Source organism: Salvelinus alpinus, chromosome 8, assembly GCF_045679555.1.
Source record: "Salvelinus alpinus chromosome 8, SLU_Salpinus.1, whole genome shotgun sequence".
Lineage (NCBI taxonomy): Eukaryota > Metazoa > Chordata > Actinopteri > Salmoniformes > Salmonidae > Salvelinus > Salvelinus alpinus.
In genome coordinates, this window is record NC_092093.1 from 30,733,607 (window position 1) to 30,750,941 (window position 17,335).

The 17,335-nt window shown below is 45.0% G+C and overlaps 1 protein-coding gene across 5 annotated transcripts; it reads left to right on the forward strand.

Annotated features, from left to right (window-relative positions):
* The first annotated feature begins 2,588 nt into the window (after nt 1-2,588).
* Nucleotides 2,589-12,756, forward strand: LOC139582911 (basic leucine zipper transcriptional factor ATF-like 3). 5 transcript variants are annotated; one of them, XM_071413359.1, is made up of 4 exons: nt 2,589-2,829; nt 4,387-4,457; nt 12,019-12,129; nt 12,323-12,756. In XM_071413359.1, exons 2-4 carry the CDS (start codon nt 4,422-4,424, stop codon nt 12,506-12,508), a joined length of 333 nt encoding a protein of 110 aa, XP_071269460.1. In that variant the 5' UTR covers nt 2,589-2,829; nt 4,387-4,421; the 3' UTR covers nt 12,509-12,756. The 5 variants fall into 5 exon arrangements, with proteins under 5 accessions (XP_071269460.1, XP_071269462.1, XP_071269461.1 ...); XM_071413361.1 differs by lacking the exon at nt 2,589-2,829 and adding an exon at nt 4,047-4,155; XM_071413360.1 differs by lacking the exon at nt 2,589-2,829 and adding an exon at nt 4,098-4,245.
* The last annotated feature ends 4,579 nt before the right edge of the window (nt 12,757-17,335 follow it).

Sequence of the window (17,335 nt, forward strand, 5' to 3'; positions counted from 1 at the left end):
CGGATGTCTATGGTAGAGAGCCACACAAGCTGTCCAGGGTGAAAGAGTGGCATAGGTCGGCGGCGTATGTCGGCAAAGCTTTTCTGTGTATTAAAGGCTACCTGCAGATTCCGGTGAGCGGTCTCCCATACACACTCACTACGCCAAAACCAGTCGTCGACAGCTTGGACAGTACCAGGCTCCGCCTCCCAGGGAAACATGGGGGGTTGGTAACCAAGAACACACTGAAACGGAGTAAGGCGGAGGGGTGAGTGCATGAGTGAGTTCTGAGCGTATTCGGCCCAGGCCATATAGCGACTCCAGTCGTGTGGAGAGGCAGAACATTGTTGGCGGAGGTACTTCCCTATTTATTGGTTCTGGCGTTCCGTCTGACCGTTGGTCTGGGGGTGGTACCCGGAGGAGAGGCTGAAGGTGACCTCCAGTCGGTCACAGAAGGCTCGCCACACCAGGGAGACAAACTGGGGCCCGCGGTCAGAGACGATGTCCTCCGGAAACCCGTACAGACAGAACATCTGCTGGAACATACACTCCACCAATTCCATTGCAAATAAGGAAGAGGAACCAGACACATTTTTGAAAAACTACTATGGCAAGGATGGTGGTGTTACCAGAGGATTCAGGAAGGTCTGTGATGAAGTCAACAGCTACAGTTGAAGTCGGAAGTTTACATACACTCAGGTTGGAGTCATTAAAACTAATTTTCAACCACTCCACAAATTTCTTGTTAACAAACTATAGTTTTGGCAAGTCGGTTAGGACATCTACTTTGTGCATGAAACAAGTAATTTTTCCAACAATTGTTTACAGACAGATTATTTAACTTATAATTCATTGTATCACAATTCCAGTGGGTCAGAAGTTTACATACACTAAGTTGACTTTGCCTTTAAAAAGCTTGGAAAATTCCAGAAAATGATGTCATGGCTTTAGAAGCTTCTGATAGGCTAATTGACATCATTTGAGTCAATTGGAGGTGTACCTGTGGATGTATTTCAAGGCCTACCTTCAAACTCAGTGCCTCTTTGCTTGACATCATGGGAAAATCAGAAGAAATCAGCCAAGACCTCAGAAAAAAATTTGTAGAACTCCACAAGTCTGGTTCATCCTTGGGAGCAATTTTCAAATGCCTGAAGGTACCACGCTCATCTGTACAAACAATAGTACGCAAGTATATACACCATGGGACCACAGCACCGTCATACCGCTCAGGAAGGAGACCTGTTCTATCTCCTAGAGATTTACTAGTACTTTGGTGTGAAAAGTGCAAATCAATCCCAGAACAACAGTAATGGACCTTGTGAAGACGCTGGAGGAAACAGGTACAAAAGTATCTATATCCACAGTAAAACGAGTCCTATATCGACATAACCTGAAAGGCCGCTCAACAAGGAAGAAGCCACTGCTCCAAAACCGCCATAAAAAAGTCAGACTACGGTTTGCAATTGCACATGGGTACAAAGATTGTACTTTTTGGAGAAATGTCCTCTGGTCTGATGAAACAAAAATAGAATTGTTTGGCCATAATGACCATTGTTTTGTTTGGAGGAAAAAGGGGGATGCTTGCAAGCCGAAGAACACCACCCCAACCGTGAAGCACGGGGGTGGCAGCATCATGTTGTGGGGGTGCTTTGCTGCAGGAGGGACTGGTGCACTTCACAAAATAGATGGCATCATGAGAGAGGAAAATTATGTGGATATATTGAAGCAACATCTCAAGACATCAGTCAGGAAGTTAAAGCTTGGTAGCAAATGGGTCTTCCAATGGACAATGACCCCAAGCATACTTCCAAAGATGTGGCAAAATGGCTTAAGGACAACAAAGTCAAGGTATTGGAGGGGCCATCACAAAGCCCTGACCTCAATCTTATAGAAAATATGTGGGCAGAACTGAAAAAGCGTGTGCGAGTAAGGAGGCCTACAAACCTGACTCAGTTACACCAGCTCTGTCAGGAGGAATGGGCCAAAATTCACCCAACTTATTGTGGGAAGCTTGTGGAAGGCTACCTGAAACGTTTGACCCAAGTTAAACAATTTAAAGGCAATGCTACCAAATACTAATTGAGTGTATGTACACTTCTGACCCACTGGGAATGTGATGAAATAAATAAAAGCTGAAATAAATCATTCTCTCTACTATTTTTCTGACATGTCACATTCTTAAAATAAAGTGGTGATCCCAACTCACCTAAAACAGGGAATTTTTACTTGGATTAAATGTCAGGAATTGTGAATAACTGAGTTTAAATGTATTTGGCTAAGGTGTATGTAAACTTCCGACTTCAACTGTAGCTAGCCTGCAAAAGACAAATAATAATACAGCTTGATATGTACATATTACTTTAGTTAACTAGCTGAGATAAAGGTGTGTTAGAGATGTCGGCGATGAGTATGACGGATCTCCTTGCTAACGCCCAGGAAGCTCTGATTCAAACTCTCATTATTGACAGCTCTGCAAACGTGATGTCGAAATATGTTCGTTACTCACAAATATAGAATTTAGCTGAGAAACTCTCTTAATTTACTCCCATTACAGCTGGTATGTACTTCCAAAAAAGGTATATAAAAAATGACTGAAACAATGCCTATTCGGCACCTCCAATCAAATCAGTCATTACTGTCACGCACAGATCGGAAGTCTACAACAGCTCAATACATTGAAAGTGCCAGAGGCATTATTTTGGTTGCTTGTACATCACCTGAAGCATGTGCATAAAATGACAATGCATGCAGAAGACAAATACATACTTATTGTGCACGTGTTTACATGGTTCTGCACATGCTTCAAGTGATAGAAATCTTGACGCACTACCAGCGCTTTGAAAAGTTGAGGTAATTATACTTTCCTATGGATATATTGTCTCACATTCCTACTTGCAAAAGGACGAATAGCAGACAACCGGTCAAGTAAGTTAAAATATAATTTTATTAAACATTCTGGCTTGTAGAGGTTGTGAGAGGAAACTTTCCTGACCCAAACGCTCACTTATGCAAGTCAACATCCGGTCTCCAGGCTGTGTGAATGCATTGCGTTAATCTGAAATATCTGCAGTGCATCGACAGCTCATTGCATTTTGGTACACCAGAATTATTCATTTCCAGTGAAACACTGCGTTTGCCTTGCAGCATTGCAGAGGCAGTTGCCGTGTGTTTGGTCAAACTGTATGCATAGACAGCTTGACAGAAATGGTAGCAGAAGGTGAAGGTTGAACTTTTGTAGCATAAATATCCAGATGATGCTGTATACTATTTTGCGAAATGACGCTGTAGGTGTGTGTTCGAAGCGTCGTTGCGCAAAATAGTATGCAGCATCGTCTGTGTAACGAGTGCGCTGAGAGTCAGGAAGCAAGTACAGGGAGTGAGTGTTTTAATAAATAATTAAAACAATAAACACGAAACACAAACGCACCGACATGAAACTGAGTCAATAACACCTGAGGAAAGAACCAAGGGGAGTGACAGATATAGGGAAGATAATCAAGGAGGTGATGGAGTCCAGGTGAGTGTCATGAGGCGCTAGTGCGCTTGACGATGGTGACAGGTGTGCAGGATAATAAGCAGCCTGATGACCTAGAGGCCTGAGAGGGAGTATACGTGACCGTACCCCTTTCCCGACGTGCGCAGGACTCCGACAAAGGGGACGAACCCGGGGATCAGGAGCGTACCGGTCAGCCCTGCTGAAGTGCGGGAACCTGTCATGCCGGCTGGGGCGCGGGGACCTGACAGACCAGCTGAGGCAGTGGAAGCATGGGAGCCTGGCGATCCGGCTGAGGCATGAGAGCCTGTAGCGACTCCCGGACCCGACGTCATATACACTGACACAAAAAAAACTAAAAACACTCCCTGATGCTTCCTTTAGTTGAGGTGTTATTCTGTAACGAGTGCGCTGAGAGTCAGGAAGCATGTACAGGGAGTGAGTGTTTTAATAAATAAACAAAACAATAAACACGAAACACAAACAACGCACCAACATGAAATAGAGTCAATAACACCTGAGGAAAGAACCAAGGACAGTGACAGATACAGGGAAGATAATCAAGGAGGTGATGGAGTGTCATGAGGCGTTGGTGCCCTTGACGATGGTGACAGGTGTGCAGGATAATAAGCAGCCTGATGACCTAGAGGCCTGAGAGGGAGTATACATGGCAGTCTGGATTTGTATGCAACAAAAGTTCAACATTTACCTTCTGCTACCATTTCTGTCTACGCATACAGTTTGACGCATACATTCGATAAATCCAACATACAGTATGCACCACACCGCAATGCTGCAAGGCAAATGCAGCGTTACTTTGGAATTTAATGTAATTCTGGTGTACCAAAATGCAATGATCCTGTCGGTGTGATCGAAGCGCAAGACTCAGTTTAACTTGGTGTCTTGATTTCTAGAACTTCGAGAGCGCTGTTAAAGAACGTGTTGATCAATGATCAGACATGGGAGGAGGCTCGAAAGGAAGAGGGTGAGCATATCTCTCTGACATATTTCCTAACTGTGTCGCCTATTAAAAAATATGGCTATTGCCTTTCAATTGAACAGATGAAATATATGTGTACTATCAACCACAATGAAATGAGTTTGATATTCTCCTCTTTTGATCAGTTGTTTTGAAGATAGTGAACATGCTTTACAATAAACCTAGAATATATGTTCACTGCACCTGTGTACCCCACAACTTCGCTGTTTCTGGGAAATCATTCTTGCTGGCTGCATGTGATATTAAAGTGTTAGAAATGTAACCTACTGTAGTTGTGAGCACAGATAGTTTGATTCTGGCTAAGCAGCTCAAGGCACATAGGAGACTTTGTTGCTCAGTCTATTGACAATTTTTGATACGGTATGCAGATGTTTAGTTCCCATTATAAAACAAATAAGTTAATTCAGAAAGACTTCCAAATTGCAGCAGTAAAATATCACTTAGAAGATGAACGCAGTGCTCTTTACAGCCTGCTGGATGAGAATATTTTGGGAACGGCTCGGAAACGACGTAAATGTCCTATAGAGATCCTCCCCTATGTCGTACAGTCATTAAAGGCAGAACGTAAAGTCATGGTTGGTTTCATTTTTTATTACGTTTTTATAATGGTCCTATTGAAAAGGGTAGCATTACTTTTGCATAGCCGTGATTATATGTCACTCTCATATTTAAAGCGTCAATCAGCAGTAGAAACGATAACAAAGAGTACTCCCCACCCCGGTTCGGTAAAAAGTTGCGAGTTTGGGCTGGAGAAATATAACCATTCTCAAATTCAAAGACTGAGCTATGGATGTAAAGACTGACCATCCATTATATCAGAATGATAGTTTTAAGCATGATTTGAAGCTATATAGTGTTTGCACTTCTTTGTTTACAAACGTTGGAGTAAAACATGCTTATATTTTGGGTTCTAATGGGGTACTACAGTTGAACTAAACTCATGAGGCATTTATATGTTATATTCTTCAAGAATAAATAGGCACATATCATTAATTTATAAGTCCAAAAATGGGCATAGACACTGCTGATTGCCCCTTCAGTGTTGCTGTTTGAACTTTCATACATTTGAAAATATAACATACACCATATGTTCACAAACTGAAAGTATGCTTTATTTTTTATCAGGTATCAAGGTAAGACCCAGATGCAGACAACGTCGAATTAACAATGGTTTAATATTCCAACAGGGCAGGCAATAGACAGGTCAAGGCAGGCAGCGGTCAGTAAACCAGAGGTGGAGCAACGATACCAGACGGCAGGCAGGCTCAGCGTCAGGGTAGGCAGAGATCAATAATCTAGAGGTGGGGCAAAGGTACAGGTCGGCAGGCAGGCTCCGGGTCAGGTGCAGGCAGAGTGGTCAGGCAGGTGGGCTCAGAGTCAGGACAGGCAAGGGTCAAAACCAGGAGGGTGAGAAAAAGAGAGACTGGGAAAAGCAGGAGCTGAGACAAAAACGCTGGTTGACTTGACGAACAATACGAACTGGCAACAGACAAACAGAGAACACAGGTATAAATAAACAGAGGATAATGTGGAAGATGGGTGACACCTGGAGGGGGGGTGGAGACAATCACAAAGACAGGTGAAACAGATCAGGGTGTGACAATACCACCCCCTCTAAGGGCGCCACCTGGCATCCTACCTGGGGGCCAACCTGGTTGACCGGGGTGCCGGCGGTGGAAGTCGGCAATGAGGGCTGGGTCCAGGATGTCTCTAGCGGGGACCCAGCACCTCTCCTCCGGGCCATAACCCTCCCAGTCAACCAGGTACTGGAAACCCTTGCCCCGTGGTCGAACATTCAGGAGGCGTCTCACTGTGTATGCTGAATGGCCATCGATGACACAGGGAGGAGGACTTACATTTACATTTACATTTAAGTCATTTAGCAGACGCTCTTATCCAGAGCGACTTACAAATTGGTGCATTCACCTTATGATATCCAGTGGAACAACCACTTTACAATAGTGCATCTAACTCTTTTAAGGGGGGGGGGTTAGAAGGATTACTTTATCCTATCCTAGGTATTCCTTAAAGAGGTGGGGTTTCAGGTGTCTCCGGAAGGTGGTGATTGACTCCGCTGACCTGGCGTCGTGAGGGAGTTTGTTCCACCATTGGGGTGCCAGAGCAGCGAACAGTTTTGACTGGGCTGAGCGGGAACTGTACTTCCTCAGAGGTAGGGAGGCGAGCAGGCCAGAGGTGGATGAACGCAGTGCCCTTGTTTGGGTGTAGGGCCTGATCAGAGCCTGAAGGTACGGAGGTGCCGTTCCCCTCACAGCTCCGTAGGCAAGCACCATGGTCTTGTAGCGGATGCGAGCTTCAACTGGAAGCCAGTGGAGAGAGCGGAGGAGCGGGGTGACGTGAGAGAACTTGGGAAAGTTGAACACCAGACGGGCTGCGGCATTCTGGATGAGTTGTAGGGGTTTAATGGCACAGGCAGGGAGCCCAGCCAACAGCGAGTTGCAGTAATCCAGACGGGAGATGACAAGTGCCTGGATTAGGACCTGCGCCGCTTCCTGCGTGAGTTTGGTGTGTGTTTGGTCAAACTGTATGCATAGACAGCTTGACAGAAATGGTAGCAGAAGGTGAAGGTTGAACTTTTGTAGCATAAATATCCAGATGATGCTGTATACTATTTTGCGAAATGACGCTGTAGGTGTGTGTTCGAAGCGTCGTTGCGCAAAATAGTATGCAGCATCGTCTGTGTAACGAGTGCGCTGAGAGTCAGGAAGCAAGTACAGGGAGTGAGTGAGTGACTTGGCTTGGAAACAGAAGAAGGGGGGGAGACACAGGCTTAATCCTAGACACATGGATAGTAGGGTGAATATGGAGGGTACGGGGTAACAAAAGACGAACAGCAGTGAGGCTAATTTACATTTACATTTACATTTAAGTCATTTAGCAGACGCTCTTATCCAGAGCGACTTACAAATTGGAAAGTTCATACATATTCATCCTGGTCCCCCCGTGGGGAATGAACCCACAACCCTGGCGTTGCAAGCGCCATGCTCTACCAACTGAGCCACACGGGACCACTAATGACTCTAAAGATTGGGAACGGGCCGATGAAATGGGGGGAAAGTTTATGGGACTCCACCTTGAGGGGCAGGTCCCAGGTGGAGAGCCATACTCTCTGCCCGAGCCGATAGCATGGAGCAGGGGTCCGGTGGCAATCCGCTTGTCGCCTATACCTGGAAGTGGTCTTCAACAGATCGGCCCGTGCTCTCTTCCAGGTACGGCGACAGCGGCGGATGAACATCTGGGCAGAGGGATTGCTGACTTCCTCCTCTTGCTCGGGGAAGAGCGGAGGTTGATATCCCAAGTAACACTCGAAGGGTGAGAGACCAGTGGCAGAGCAAGGAAGGGTGTTGCAGGCGTACTCAACCCATACCAGTTGCTGACTCCAGGTGTAGGGTTGGCAGAGACTAGGCAGCAAAGTGTTGTCTCTAAGTCCTGGTTGGCTCGTTCTGACTGGCCGTTGGACTGGGGGTGGAATCCGGAGGACAGGCTGGCCGACGACCCAATGATCGTGCAGAACGCCTTCCAGAACCAGGACGAGAATTTCGGACCCTGGTCAGAGACTATGTCCACCAGGAGACCGGTGCGCCTCCCGGACCTGTTTCCCTATACCCCAGCTGAGTGCCGTCGCCAGGCACGAGGTGGGAAGGATGGTCTCGGGCTTTGGGGTGGTTGCCGTGGGGTTATAACTGCGAGACAAGGCATCCGGCTTGACGTTCTTGGACTCTGTCCGGTAGGAGAGGGAAAAGTTGAACTGGGTAAAAAGCATGGCCCATCTCGCTTGCCTGGAGTTGAGGCGCTTGGCGGTGCGGAGATACTCCAGGTTTTTGTGGCCGGTCCACACAATGAACGGATATTCTGCCCCTTCTAGCCAGTGACCTCATTCCTCCAATGCCATCTTCACCGCGAGAAGCTCCCGATTCCCCACATCGTAGTTCCTCTCTGTGGCATTGAGGCGGTGGCAGAAGAAGGAGCAGGGATGCAGCCTAAGGTCCAGGGCAGAATGTTGGGATTGGACAGCCCCCACTCCGACATCTGAAGCATCGGCCTAAACCACGAACTGACGGGAAGGGTCTGGATGAACCAGGATAGGAGCAGTGTTGAAGCGGTGGTTAAGGGCTCGGAACGCCCGGTCAGTGGAGCAGGTGTTCTTGGGGAGAGCGTGAGAAGACGAGGATGTCATCAATGTAAACGAAGACGAACCGGTTCACATGTCGCGGAGAACATCATTCACCAGAGCCTGGACACGGCAGGGGTGTTGGTGAGGCCAAAGGGCATGACCAGCTATTCGTAATGGCCGCTGGCAGTGTTGAAGGCGGTCTTCCACTCGTCCCCCTCTCGTATCCGCCCCAGGTGGTAGGTGTTTTGTAGATCCAGCTTGGAGAAAACAGTGACCCCCCCTGGAGCGGGTTGAGGGCCGAGGAAATGAGTGGTAGTGGATAACGGTTCAGGGTCTTGTCCTTTTTTCCCATGAAGAAGAACCCTGCGGGAGAGGAAGAGGGATGGGTAAATCCTGTAGCTAGGGATTCCCCAATGTAGATATCCATAGACTTGGTCTCTGGTCCCGACAGAGAGTATAGACATCCCCAGGGCGTGATGGTGCTAGGGAGGTCAATTCCGCAGTCATAGGGGTGGTGTGGTGGAAGGGACGTGACCCAGGACTTGTTGAACACCTCCCAGAGGTCCTGGTACTCTGCGGGAATGTCGGAGAGGTCAGGAGCAACTTCCAAGCCCCCAGGAAGACATCCCGGGGCAGGTTGCGCCGACTTCAGACAATGGGTGTGGCAGAACAGACTCCAGCCCATGATAGCACCCGTACACCAGTTGAGGGGATTGGAGCCAGGAGTGGTGTTATGGGTGACCCGACCTCTAGAGCACCCGTCCAGCGCTCTAACATCCTTGGGAATGGAAAGGGGCTGAGTGAGGATGTTCAGCTCGGAAGCCAATGTGGCGTCCAAAAGTCTTTTACTGGGCAAGAGGACACAAAATGACCAAAAGTCCCGTAATACAGACAGCTCTTTGTGTTGATCCTGTGTCGCCGTTCCGCTGGCGACAGCCCAGCTCTGCCTAGTTGCATAGGCTCGGGAAACAGCGTGATGAGGTAGGCTATCTTGGAGTGATCTGAGGGGAAAGAGGAGGTCTGAAACTCGAAAATGAGGGCACACTGAGCTAAAAACGCCCAACAGTTGCTCGGCTCTCCTTTAAAGCGTTCCGGGGGAGGTAAACGGGGCTCCCGGGAAGGAGGAATGGCCGGTGGGGTGGCGCTGCTAAACCCTGAGTTACTGAGGGGCGGTGGGGTTACCACCGTGGCAGGCTGCCCCCTAGACAACCCGCAGAACTGCTCCAGCAGCATGTCCAACGCCTGGCCATGGCGCTCAGCCAACGTTTGGACCACCTCCATAAGACCACGAAGCAATTCCTCGTGCCTACCAATTGAGGCTCCTTGGGAGGAGATAACGTTGCGCAACTGGCCTGGGTCTGCTAGGTCAGTAATAGCCAGTTCATACTATCAGGTATGAAGTTAAGACCCAGGTGCAGACAACGTCGAATTAACAATGGTTAAATAATCCAACAGGGGCATGCAATAGACAGGTCAAGGCAGGCAGGGCAGTAAACCAGAGGTGGGGCAACGGTACCGGATGGCAGGCAGGCTCAAGGTCAGGGTAGGCAGAGGTCAATAATCCAGAGGTGGGACAAAGGTACAGGTTGGCAGGTAGGGTCAGGGGCAGGCAGAGTGGTCAGGCAGACGGGCTCAGAGTCAGGAGAGGCAAGGGTCAAAACCAGAAGGGTGAGAAAAAGAGACTGGGAAAAGCAGGAGCTGAGACAAAAACGCTGGTTGACTTGACAAACTGGCAACAGGGGGAGGGGCAATGCAAATAGTCTGGGTACCCATTTGATTAGCTGTTCTGGAGTCTTATGGCTTGGGGGTAGAAGCTATTTAGGAGCCTCTTGGACCTAGACTTGGTGCTCCGGTACCGCTTGCCGTGCGGTAGCAGAGAGAACAATCTGTGACTATGGTGGCTGGAGTCTTCAACAATTTTATGGCCATCCTCTGACACCGCCTGGTATAGAGGTCCTGGATGGCAGGAAGCTTGGCCCCGGGGATGTACTGGGCCGTTCGCACTACCCTCTGTAGTGCCTTGCGGTCGGAGGCCGCAGCTATGCTCCCATTACACCCTCTTCTATCCAACATAAGTGTATATTTCATATATGACCACGGTTAAGAGTGACTGGTGAGAGATGTGTCTGCTGTAAAGTCTCTCCAGGCGGTGCATCAGAGGGCTAAGGGTCTGAGACAGGTGCTGAACATGCGTCCTACAGCCAAGTCCCTGGAGGTGTTTGGGGAGGTGTTCAGCAGCAGGCCCAACAGAGAGGACAAGACATATAGCAGGACCAGACCACCCATCAAGAGAGCCATAGAGCAGGCAGAGCTCAGGAACAACTATGCTCCTATTTGTGCAGGAACAACTATGCTCCTATTGTGATTGGAAGGATGCAGTACTGTAGTATTTCAACAGTGATGGGGTTTATGTTCGCAGAAGTCTGTGATACAATATCGCCCTCAGGTGGTGGATAACGGGAACTGCATACCGTATGTATAATGTATACACCTCTATAGAATCACTTTAAAACAGTCCCCTTTTTTGCTATTATTTTGTATACAACATTTGTCATAGCGTTGAGGTCATCCTCAGTTGTAGGCTTATGAGAATATAAGAATACAAGCTGTAACAGCCAGATTGAACATAGCATTAAAAAAAAAAAATCTTAATCTTTCTGAAACATTGTGGGAACGAGCATCTGGTCCTAAAATGTAAAGAAAATGTATAAAACATGTTGTTTTGAATAACAAACCTAAATCTATTTTAAACAATTTAACAAGCACTTTTAAAATAAAGTAAAGTATGTGCTGCTTTGCTCTTGTCCCAACGCTCAAAGGGCGTCACACACTATTTAGCACGTGATTTAAAATAAATATTGGCGTCTTCAATGAAGCGGCAAGTGCACTTTGAACAACTGAAACTGTTTGTCTCTTGCATGCAAATCCGTATCACTTTTGTAGATTATATATCTTGGAACTTGCTACCTTCAAAAGCGACTTTTTTTTTTTAATACATTTCATATTTTAAATAATCGATATAGGCTAAACTTATTGCGTCTGGGATGTCTGACTGCGATATTTCTAGCGGCTTTCTGCAAATCAATGATCAAAGCAGTTTTATGCTTCAAAGATGCGAGGTAAGTGTCAAATACACAAAAATAGTAGGCTAAAGTTGAATGGTTTATACAATTATTCCTTTGTTTACTTTTTGTCAGTCTATACAATTTATCACAATGGAATCTTTTTTTTATTTTTTAACTAGCCTATTTATCATGTCATGAGGATTAACCGGACATTTCTAGAAACTATTGACAAATGGAATGGTAATCAGCATCATTGTGTTGGATGACCACACAAAGCTTAATCAGGGAGGGAGTAGCAGTGTTGTGTGATATTCTGACTGACATGTGGCATTCTGTACCTTTGCTGCAGAGCTCTGGTGATGAAGATGATGACTGGAGACTAAAAAGAAGGGACAATAACAGGGTGGCAGCACAGAAGAGCCGAAAAAGACAGACACAGAGAGCAGATGAGCTGCATAAGGTGGGTCTTTACGTGCGTAACAGACTCCTTATCGTCACACAACTATCTTGGCATAGTCTAACCTTTTCTCTTATATAACAGGAATAACGCAGCTATCAATGTCACACTTATTCTCTGAATCAAGTGGATTCAACTTTTATTCTACTCTACTAGTAAGATTGTAAAGTAACTGAGCCCAGTTTGTCCCATACAGGCATATGAGTGTCTGGATCAGAAGAACAGGCGGCTGAAGAAGGAGGTACAGTTTCTGTCTGAGGAGCAAAGGCGTCTGACTGAGGCACTCAAGGCCCATGAGCCTCTCTGTCCAATCAGGCACTGTGTTCCCACCCTCGGGTCAGGGCCCTGGGATGTAGGGGTCCTCTCCAGTCTGCCCAGATAGCCACCATACCATGCAAAGACCACAGAGACAAACCAACATGGGAGACTTGTAAACAGTTAACAGGTCAGATTATGCATGTCCTCTGTCCTTTGTACTCTCTGTGTCAATTAGTTTTGTATAGCTTGAATCAAGTTGTAATCAAATAATTATAGGATGAAGTAATGAGCTTCGTTTCAGATGTTCAAATTGTTTGTCCTGTTTAAAATGTTTTGTATAATAAATTGCAAATACATTGCATATCCCTCTGCCATGAGACCATCTCCCTTTGAGTCTGATAAATGTGGTTACCGTACCTTTAATCACTTGTGTTTTTGAACTGGTTTTCCGGTATCTGGGTTTAGCCATGAGGGAACTTCTCCTTTAGCAGAAACAATAAACCATACAATTTTTTGGGGGGGGTTTCATTATTCCCTACTCTAAAACAGGTTATACACTGGCTATTACTAATGTATTTATGAATTTCAACACTTAATTGATAAATTAGATAATCAAATCACTTAATCCAAAGATCAGATGTAGAGTAATATTACATTTTTTGGTTAACTCATGTTATTACATTGTTGAGGTTACCCACTCTCTCTTCCCTATAATGTGGGTAAACACTCACTAACCTCATGTCTTCTCATACATCTAAAAAATGTGTGATGTTGAATAATGTTGCATTCTGGTCAACATCAATGATCTACAGTACGTTATGGTCTATCTTGATGACATGACTGCAGGCTTCTCTCAAACGTTATTATGGATGGTTGTATACATTCCCAGTAGTCTAGTATTTGGCAAGGCTGTTTCTAAGAAATGCAGGCTGACCAATGAGAGAAGTGAAAGACTCCAGCCACACAGGCAGTGCTTTTCATACCAGAGGAATTGATTGACTTCAGTGTACTGTATTTGAGGGAGATTGTGGTGATTATCATAAAGCCTTTTGTGTGGATCACTCCTTTCAAAAATGGTTTATTTCCCACATTTAAGTAACATGCACTTCTTAGTCATTTTCTCTTCTAATTTCAAATGAGCACAGATTGCTTGGACATAAACAACACAGGTTACTACTTTCAGTTCCATCCCGGAGATATTGGGGCATCATGTGGTATTTCACATGCCATCTTTTGAAGAACATGCCATGCTCTTCTGTAAGAATATTAGTTTACACGTTCAGGTTAACATGACTTCACTTTCAGTGTATGGCCTTACTGGAAAATCATATCCTTCACTTCCTTCTCCTTCATTGGCAGTTATACAATAGATACCCTACATTCAAATGAAAAAATATTCATGTTAACGGCATAAAAACAGCATACCTTTTAAAAAAAATGATCGTCATTGTCTGTGTGTGCCCCATGGCTGTCAGATTTGGTAGCCAACAAGCATAAACTAGTCATTTTACTGCACTTTAGTGACTGAACCATGAGAGACATATCCTCAATCTTTGTCCCAGTCTTGTCCCATCGCTGCAACTCAGGAGAGTACAGACTCGGGAGAGACGAAGGTCGAGAGCCATGCGTCCTCCGAAACACGACCCTGCCAAGCCGCATTGCTTCTTGACTGACACACTGCTCACTTAACCCGGAAGCTAGCCTCACCAATGTGTCGGAGGAAACACTGCACAACTGGTGACCAAGTCAGCGTGCATACGCCCAGCAGGCCACAGTTTCTAGAGCGCGATGGGACAAGGACATCCTTGCCAGCCAAACCATCCCCTAACCCGGATGACACTGGGCAAATGGGTCTCCCGGTCCCGGCCGGCTGCGACACAGCGTGGGATCGAACCCGGGTCTGTAGTGAGACCTCAAGCACTGCGATGCAGTGCCTCACCCATTAATTTCTACACCTTGTTGCTTCTGAAGAACAGAGGCACATATCCAGACTTTGCTGAAGCTGAACATCCATACAAAACCAAGCATGAAACAGTGGTTGGCAGGGCTGGCCCTAGCCTTTTGGGTGCCCGAAGCAAAATTGTATTGGGGGGCCCATCCACCTCAGGGGAAAAACATTTGAGTGGCCCCCCTCTTGATGATGGAGAGAGAAAAAAATTACATTTTAGAGTTTAATTCTACACATTTTGCCATGGGGCGCAGAGAAAATGTTGCACATTTATAGCATGTTTGTTGCAATTCTACACGTTTGGCCATGGGGGTTTTGCAATTTTATTACAAATTTAATGCAATTCTATTCATTTTGCCATGGGGTGGAGATAAAAATTAGCATTTTTACAGCTAATTTCATGCAATTCTACACATTTTGCCATAGGGTGGAGAGAATTGTTTTTGCGGTCTACACATTTTGCCATGACTTATGCCATACAAATATGTTATCTGAGTGAGAGTGACTAACAAAATCAATGGGGCCCCCTTCATGCCTGGTCGATAATTCGGCCATGATTACAAGTTTAGATAGCTGACTAAACTAATTTACCAATATGAAGTTGGCATGGGCTAATTGAGTGACTGTCAGTAGTCAGGTTTCCATCCAATTGGCGACAGATTTGAATGCGAATATTCAAACATCTGTATAAAAACACTATACACATTTTCCCACCAGAGATCTGTTTCCATCAAATTGACTTGTTCCAGGTAAAAGGCTGTGCGTGATGACATAGTGCAATTTTTTTTTAAATGCGGTCAAATTCCCATATACCGAATAAGTTAAATGAGTTTCCATCGCATTTTCAACTCTACTGAGTTGTTTGTGTTATATAGCGTGTTTTCCCACTTTGGTATTGGCACGTGTGCTCTAGCCAAGCATTGAAGATCATGTCACCAGAATAAGACCTTCAATATTTATTGGAAAAGAGTGTCAAGCTCATCAACCTTGAACTTTCACCATCTTGTGAAGTTCACAATTTATTAATCTGCAGCCTAATAAACTGCATACTTTCCTGACAAGTCATAGTGGGGGTACCATACAACATGTCATCTCGTGACTCCAAGTTTAGTTCGATATGATGGTTATTATATCAATATGTGCGCATTAAAGCTTTTCCACCAACATTTCTCGCATAATTATTTTTACTGACAAAAAAAAGGTCCCACCTTGTTTCAGCATATTTTGTTTCGTCTACGTTTGGAAAGTTTACTTAAAAATGTGCTGTTTCCATCAGGCCAGTCAAGACATTTTTTATCCGACATGCACTTTACAGGCATAAAAAGGTTGAATGGAAACCTTAGTTAGTTACTGACATAACATGAGATAACTGCTGAGGCACAACCACATTTTTAAATTGCACCTTGTGTATTCTACTATTCTAACGTTCAACAGTAAACTGAGACGTTGACTGAGTTCCTAAAACTAAATGAGAGCGACCACTTATGCCTGGAGCTAGCCCTGGTGGTTGGCATTAAGCTGTAATTAAAACACAATGACACAACTCTGCAGCAGTGGAACTAACATTTCACAAGGGACCTAAAATTGCTGTTGAGTGCATGCTGTTCTCATATGAATTTATTGCATCAATTTTCCACATGAACTGAACATCATGATACTGTATGTCTGAGAAGCTTGCCTCATAGTACATTTCCTGTATGGGCACAGCATGGTTTCTTGTCTTGCATCACCCAGAGCTTCATGACACAGTGTCAACCAGACTGTGATGACTCTCATCTGACCCTGACAGAGAGAGGTCAGTTTATGAACAAACTGACACAGCTCAGAGGAGAATGGATATCTGGATGGGGATTTATGATATAGATATTGATTTACAGCATCCATCAGTTCATGTGTGGATGCTTGTAATAAGTGGTTGTCCTGTATTACATAAGAAATCCCCAAAACCTTTGGAGATTAATTCAAATGCCATGCCCATTTCATAATCTTGGAAGCAGGTCAGGATGTCATTTTTAAGCATAGGTAGCTGCCTCATGTTATGGGTATGGTTGTAATCGTTAAGGACTGGGGAGTTTTTCAGGATAAAAAATCAATGGAATGGAGCTAAGCACAGGCACAATCCTAGAGGAAACCCTGATTCAGTCTGCTTTCCACCAGACACTGGGAGATTAATTCACCTTTCAGCAGGACAATAACCTAATAACCTAAAGGCCAAATCTACACTGGAGTTGCTTACCAAGACGACAGTGAATGTTTGGCCTAGTTACAATTTTGACTTAAATCTACTTGAAAATCTATGGCAAGACCTTAACCACTAGGTATATTCAATGATCAACAAACATTAGAGACTTACCCAGAAAAACTCACAATTGTCATCTCCGCCACCGGTGATTCTAACATGTATTGACTCAGGGGTTTGAATACTTATGTAAGAGATATATTAGTGTTTTATTTTTCATATATTTTTTTAACAAATTACAATGGAACATTAGAGCATTTTGTGTAGATCGTTGACAAAAATGACAATTAAATCCCACTTTATAACACCCAAAAAATATTTTCTGAAGGCACTGTACAGGATAATAACATACCTCAGCCTCTGCAAGAGAGAATGAAAACATCCCGTGTGGTGCTACACATATGAGAACATTACAGCACACAGACCTTTTCACCTCCCAACTTTCCCCAAATTCGACCTCTGGTGCCAAATAATGATCCAGTGCCTTTAATATGGTTAATCATTTGTTTAGATCATGATCCACTGTTCAGATGGACATTTTCATCTCAGAGTGTGTTAAACTTCCTGTGTTTAGGGAAATGTGTCAGAGTAATCAGTTATCTAAGTACATCCATATTTCACAATCATGTTCTAGAGAAGCACTGAAGAGGATTCTGTAGAAACATTACAGGAAAACCGCTGGACGGTCAGTAATTTGATCTACCGTAGCAGTCTGTGACAAGAATAAAGAAGTCCCACAGTCTGGCTGCATTGTGGCTGTTATG

What these genes read in the sequence shown, in the direction of transcription:
- LOC139582911 (XM_071413356.1), top strand. Translation starts at nt 11,649, where the DNA reads ATGTCTGACTGCGATATTTCTAGCGGCTTTCTGCAAATCAATGATCAA. An exon ending in TTATGCTTCAAAGATGCGAG is followed by an intron (nt 11,724 to 12,018) that starts GTAAGTGTCAAA and finishes CCTTTGCTGCAG; the next exon opens with AGCTCTGGTGATGAAGATGA. An exon ending in GAGCAGATGAGCTGCATAAG is followed by an intron (nt 12,130 to 12,322) that starts GTGGGTCTTTAC and finishes TGTCCCATACAG; the next exon opens with GCATATGAGTGTCTGGATCA.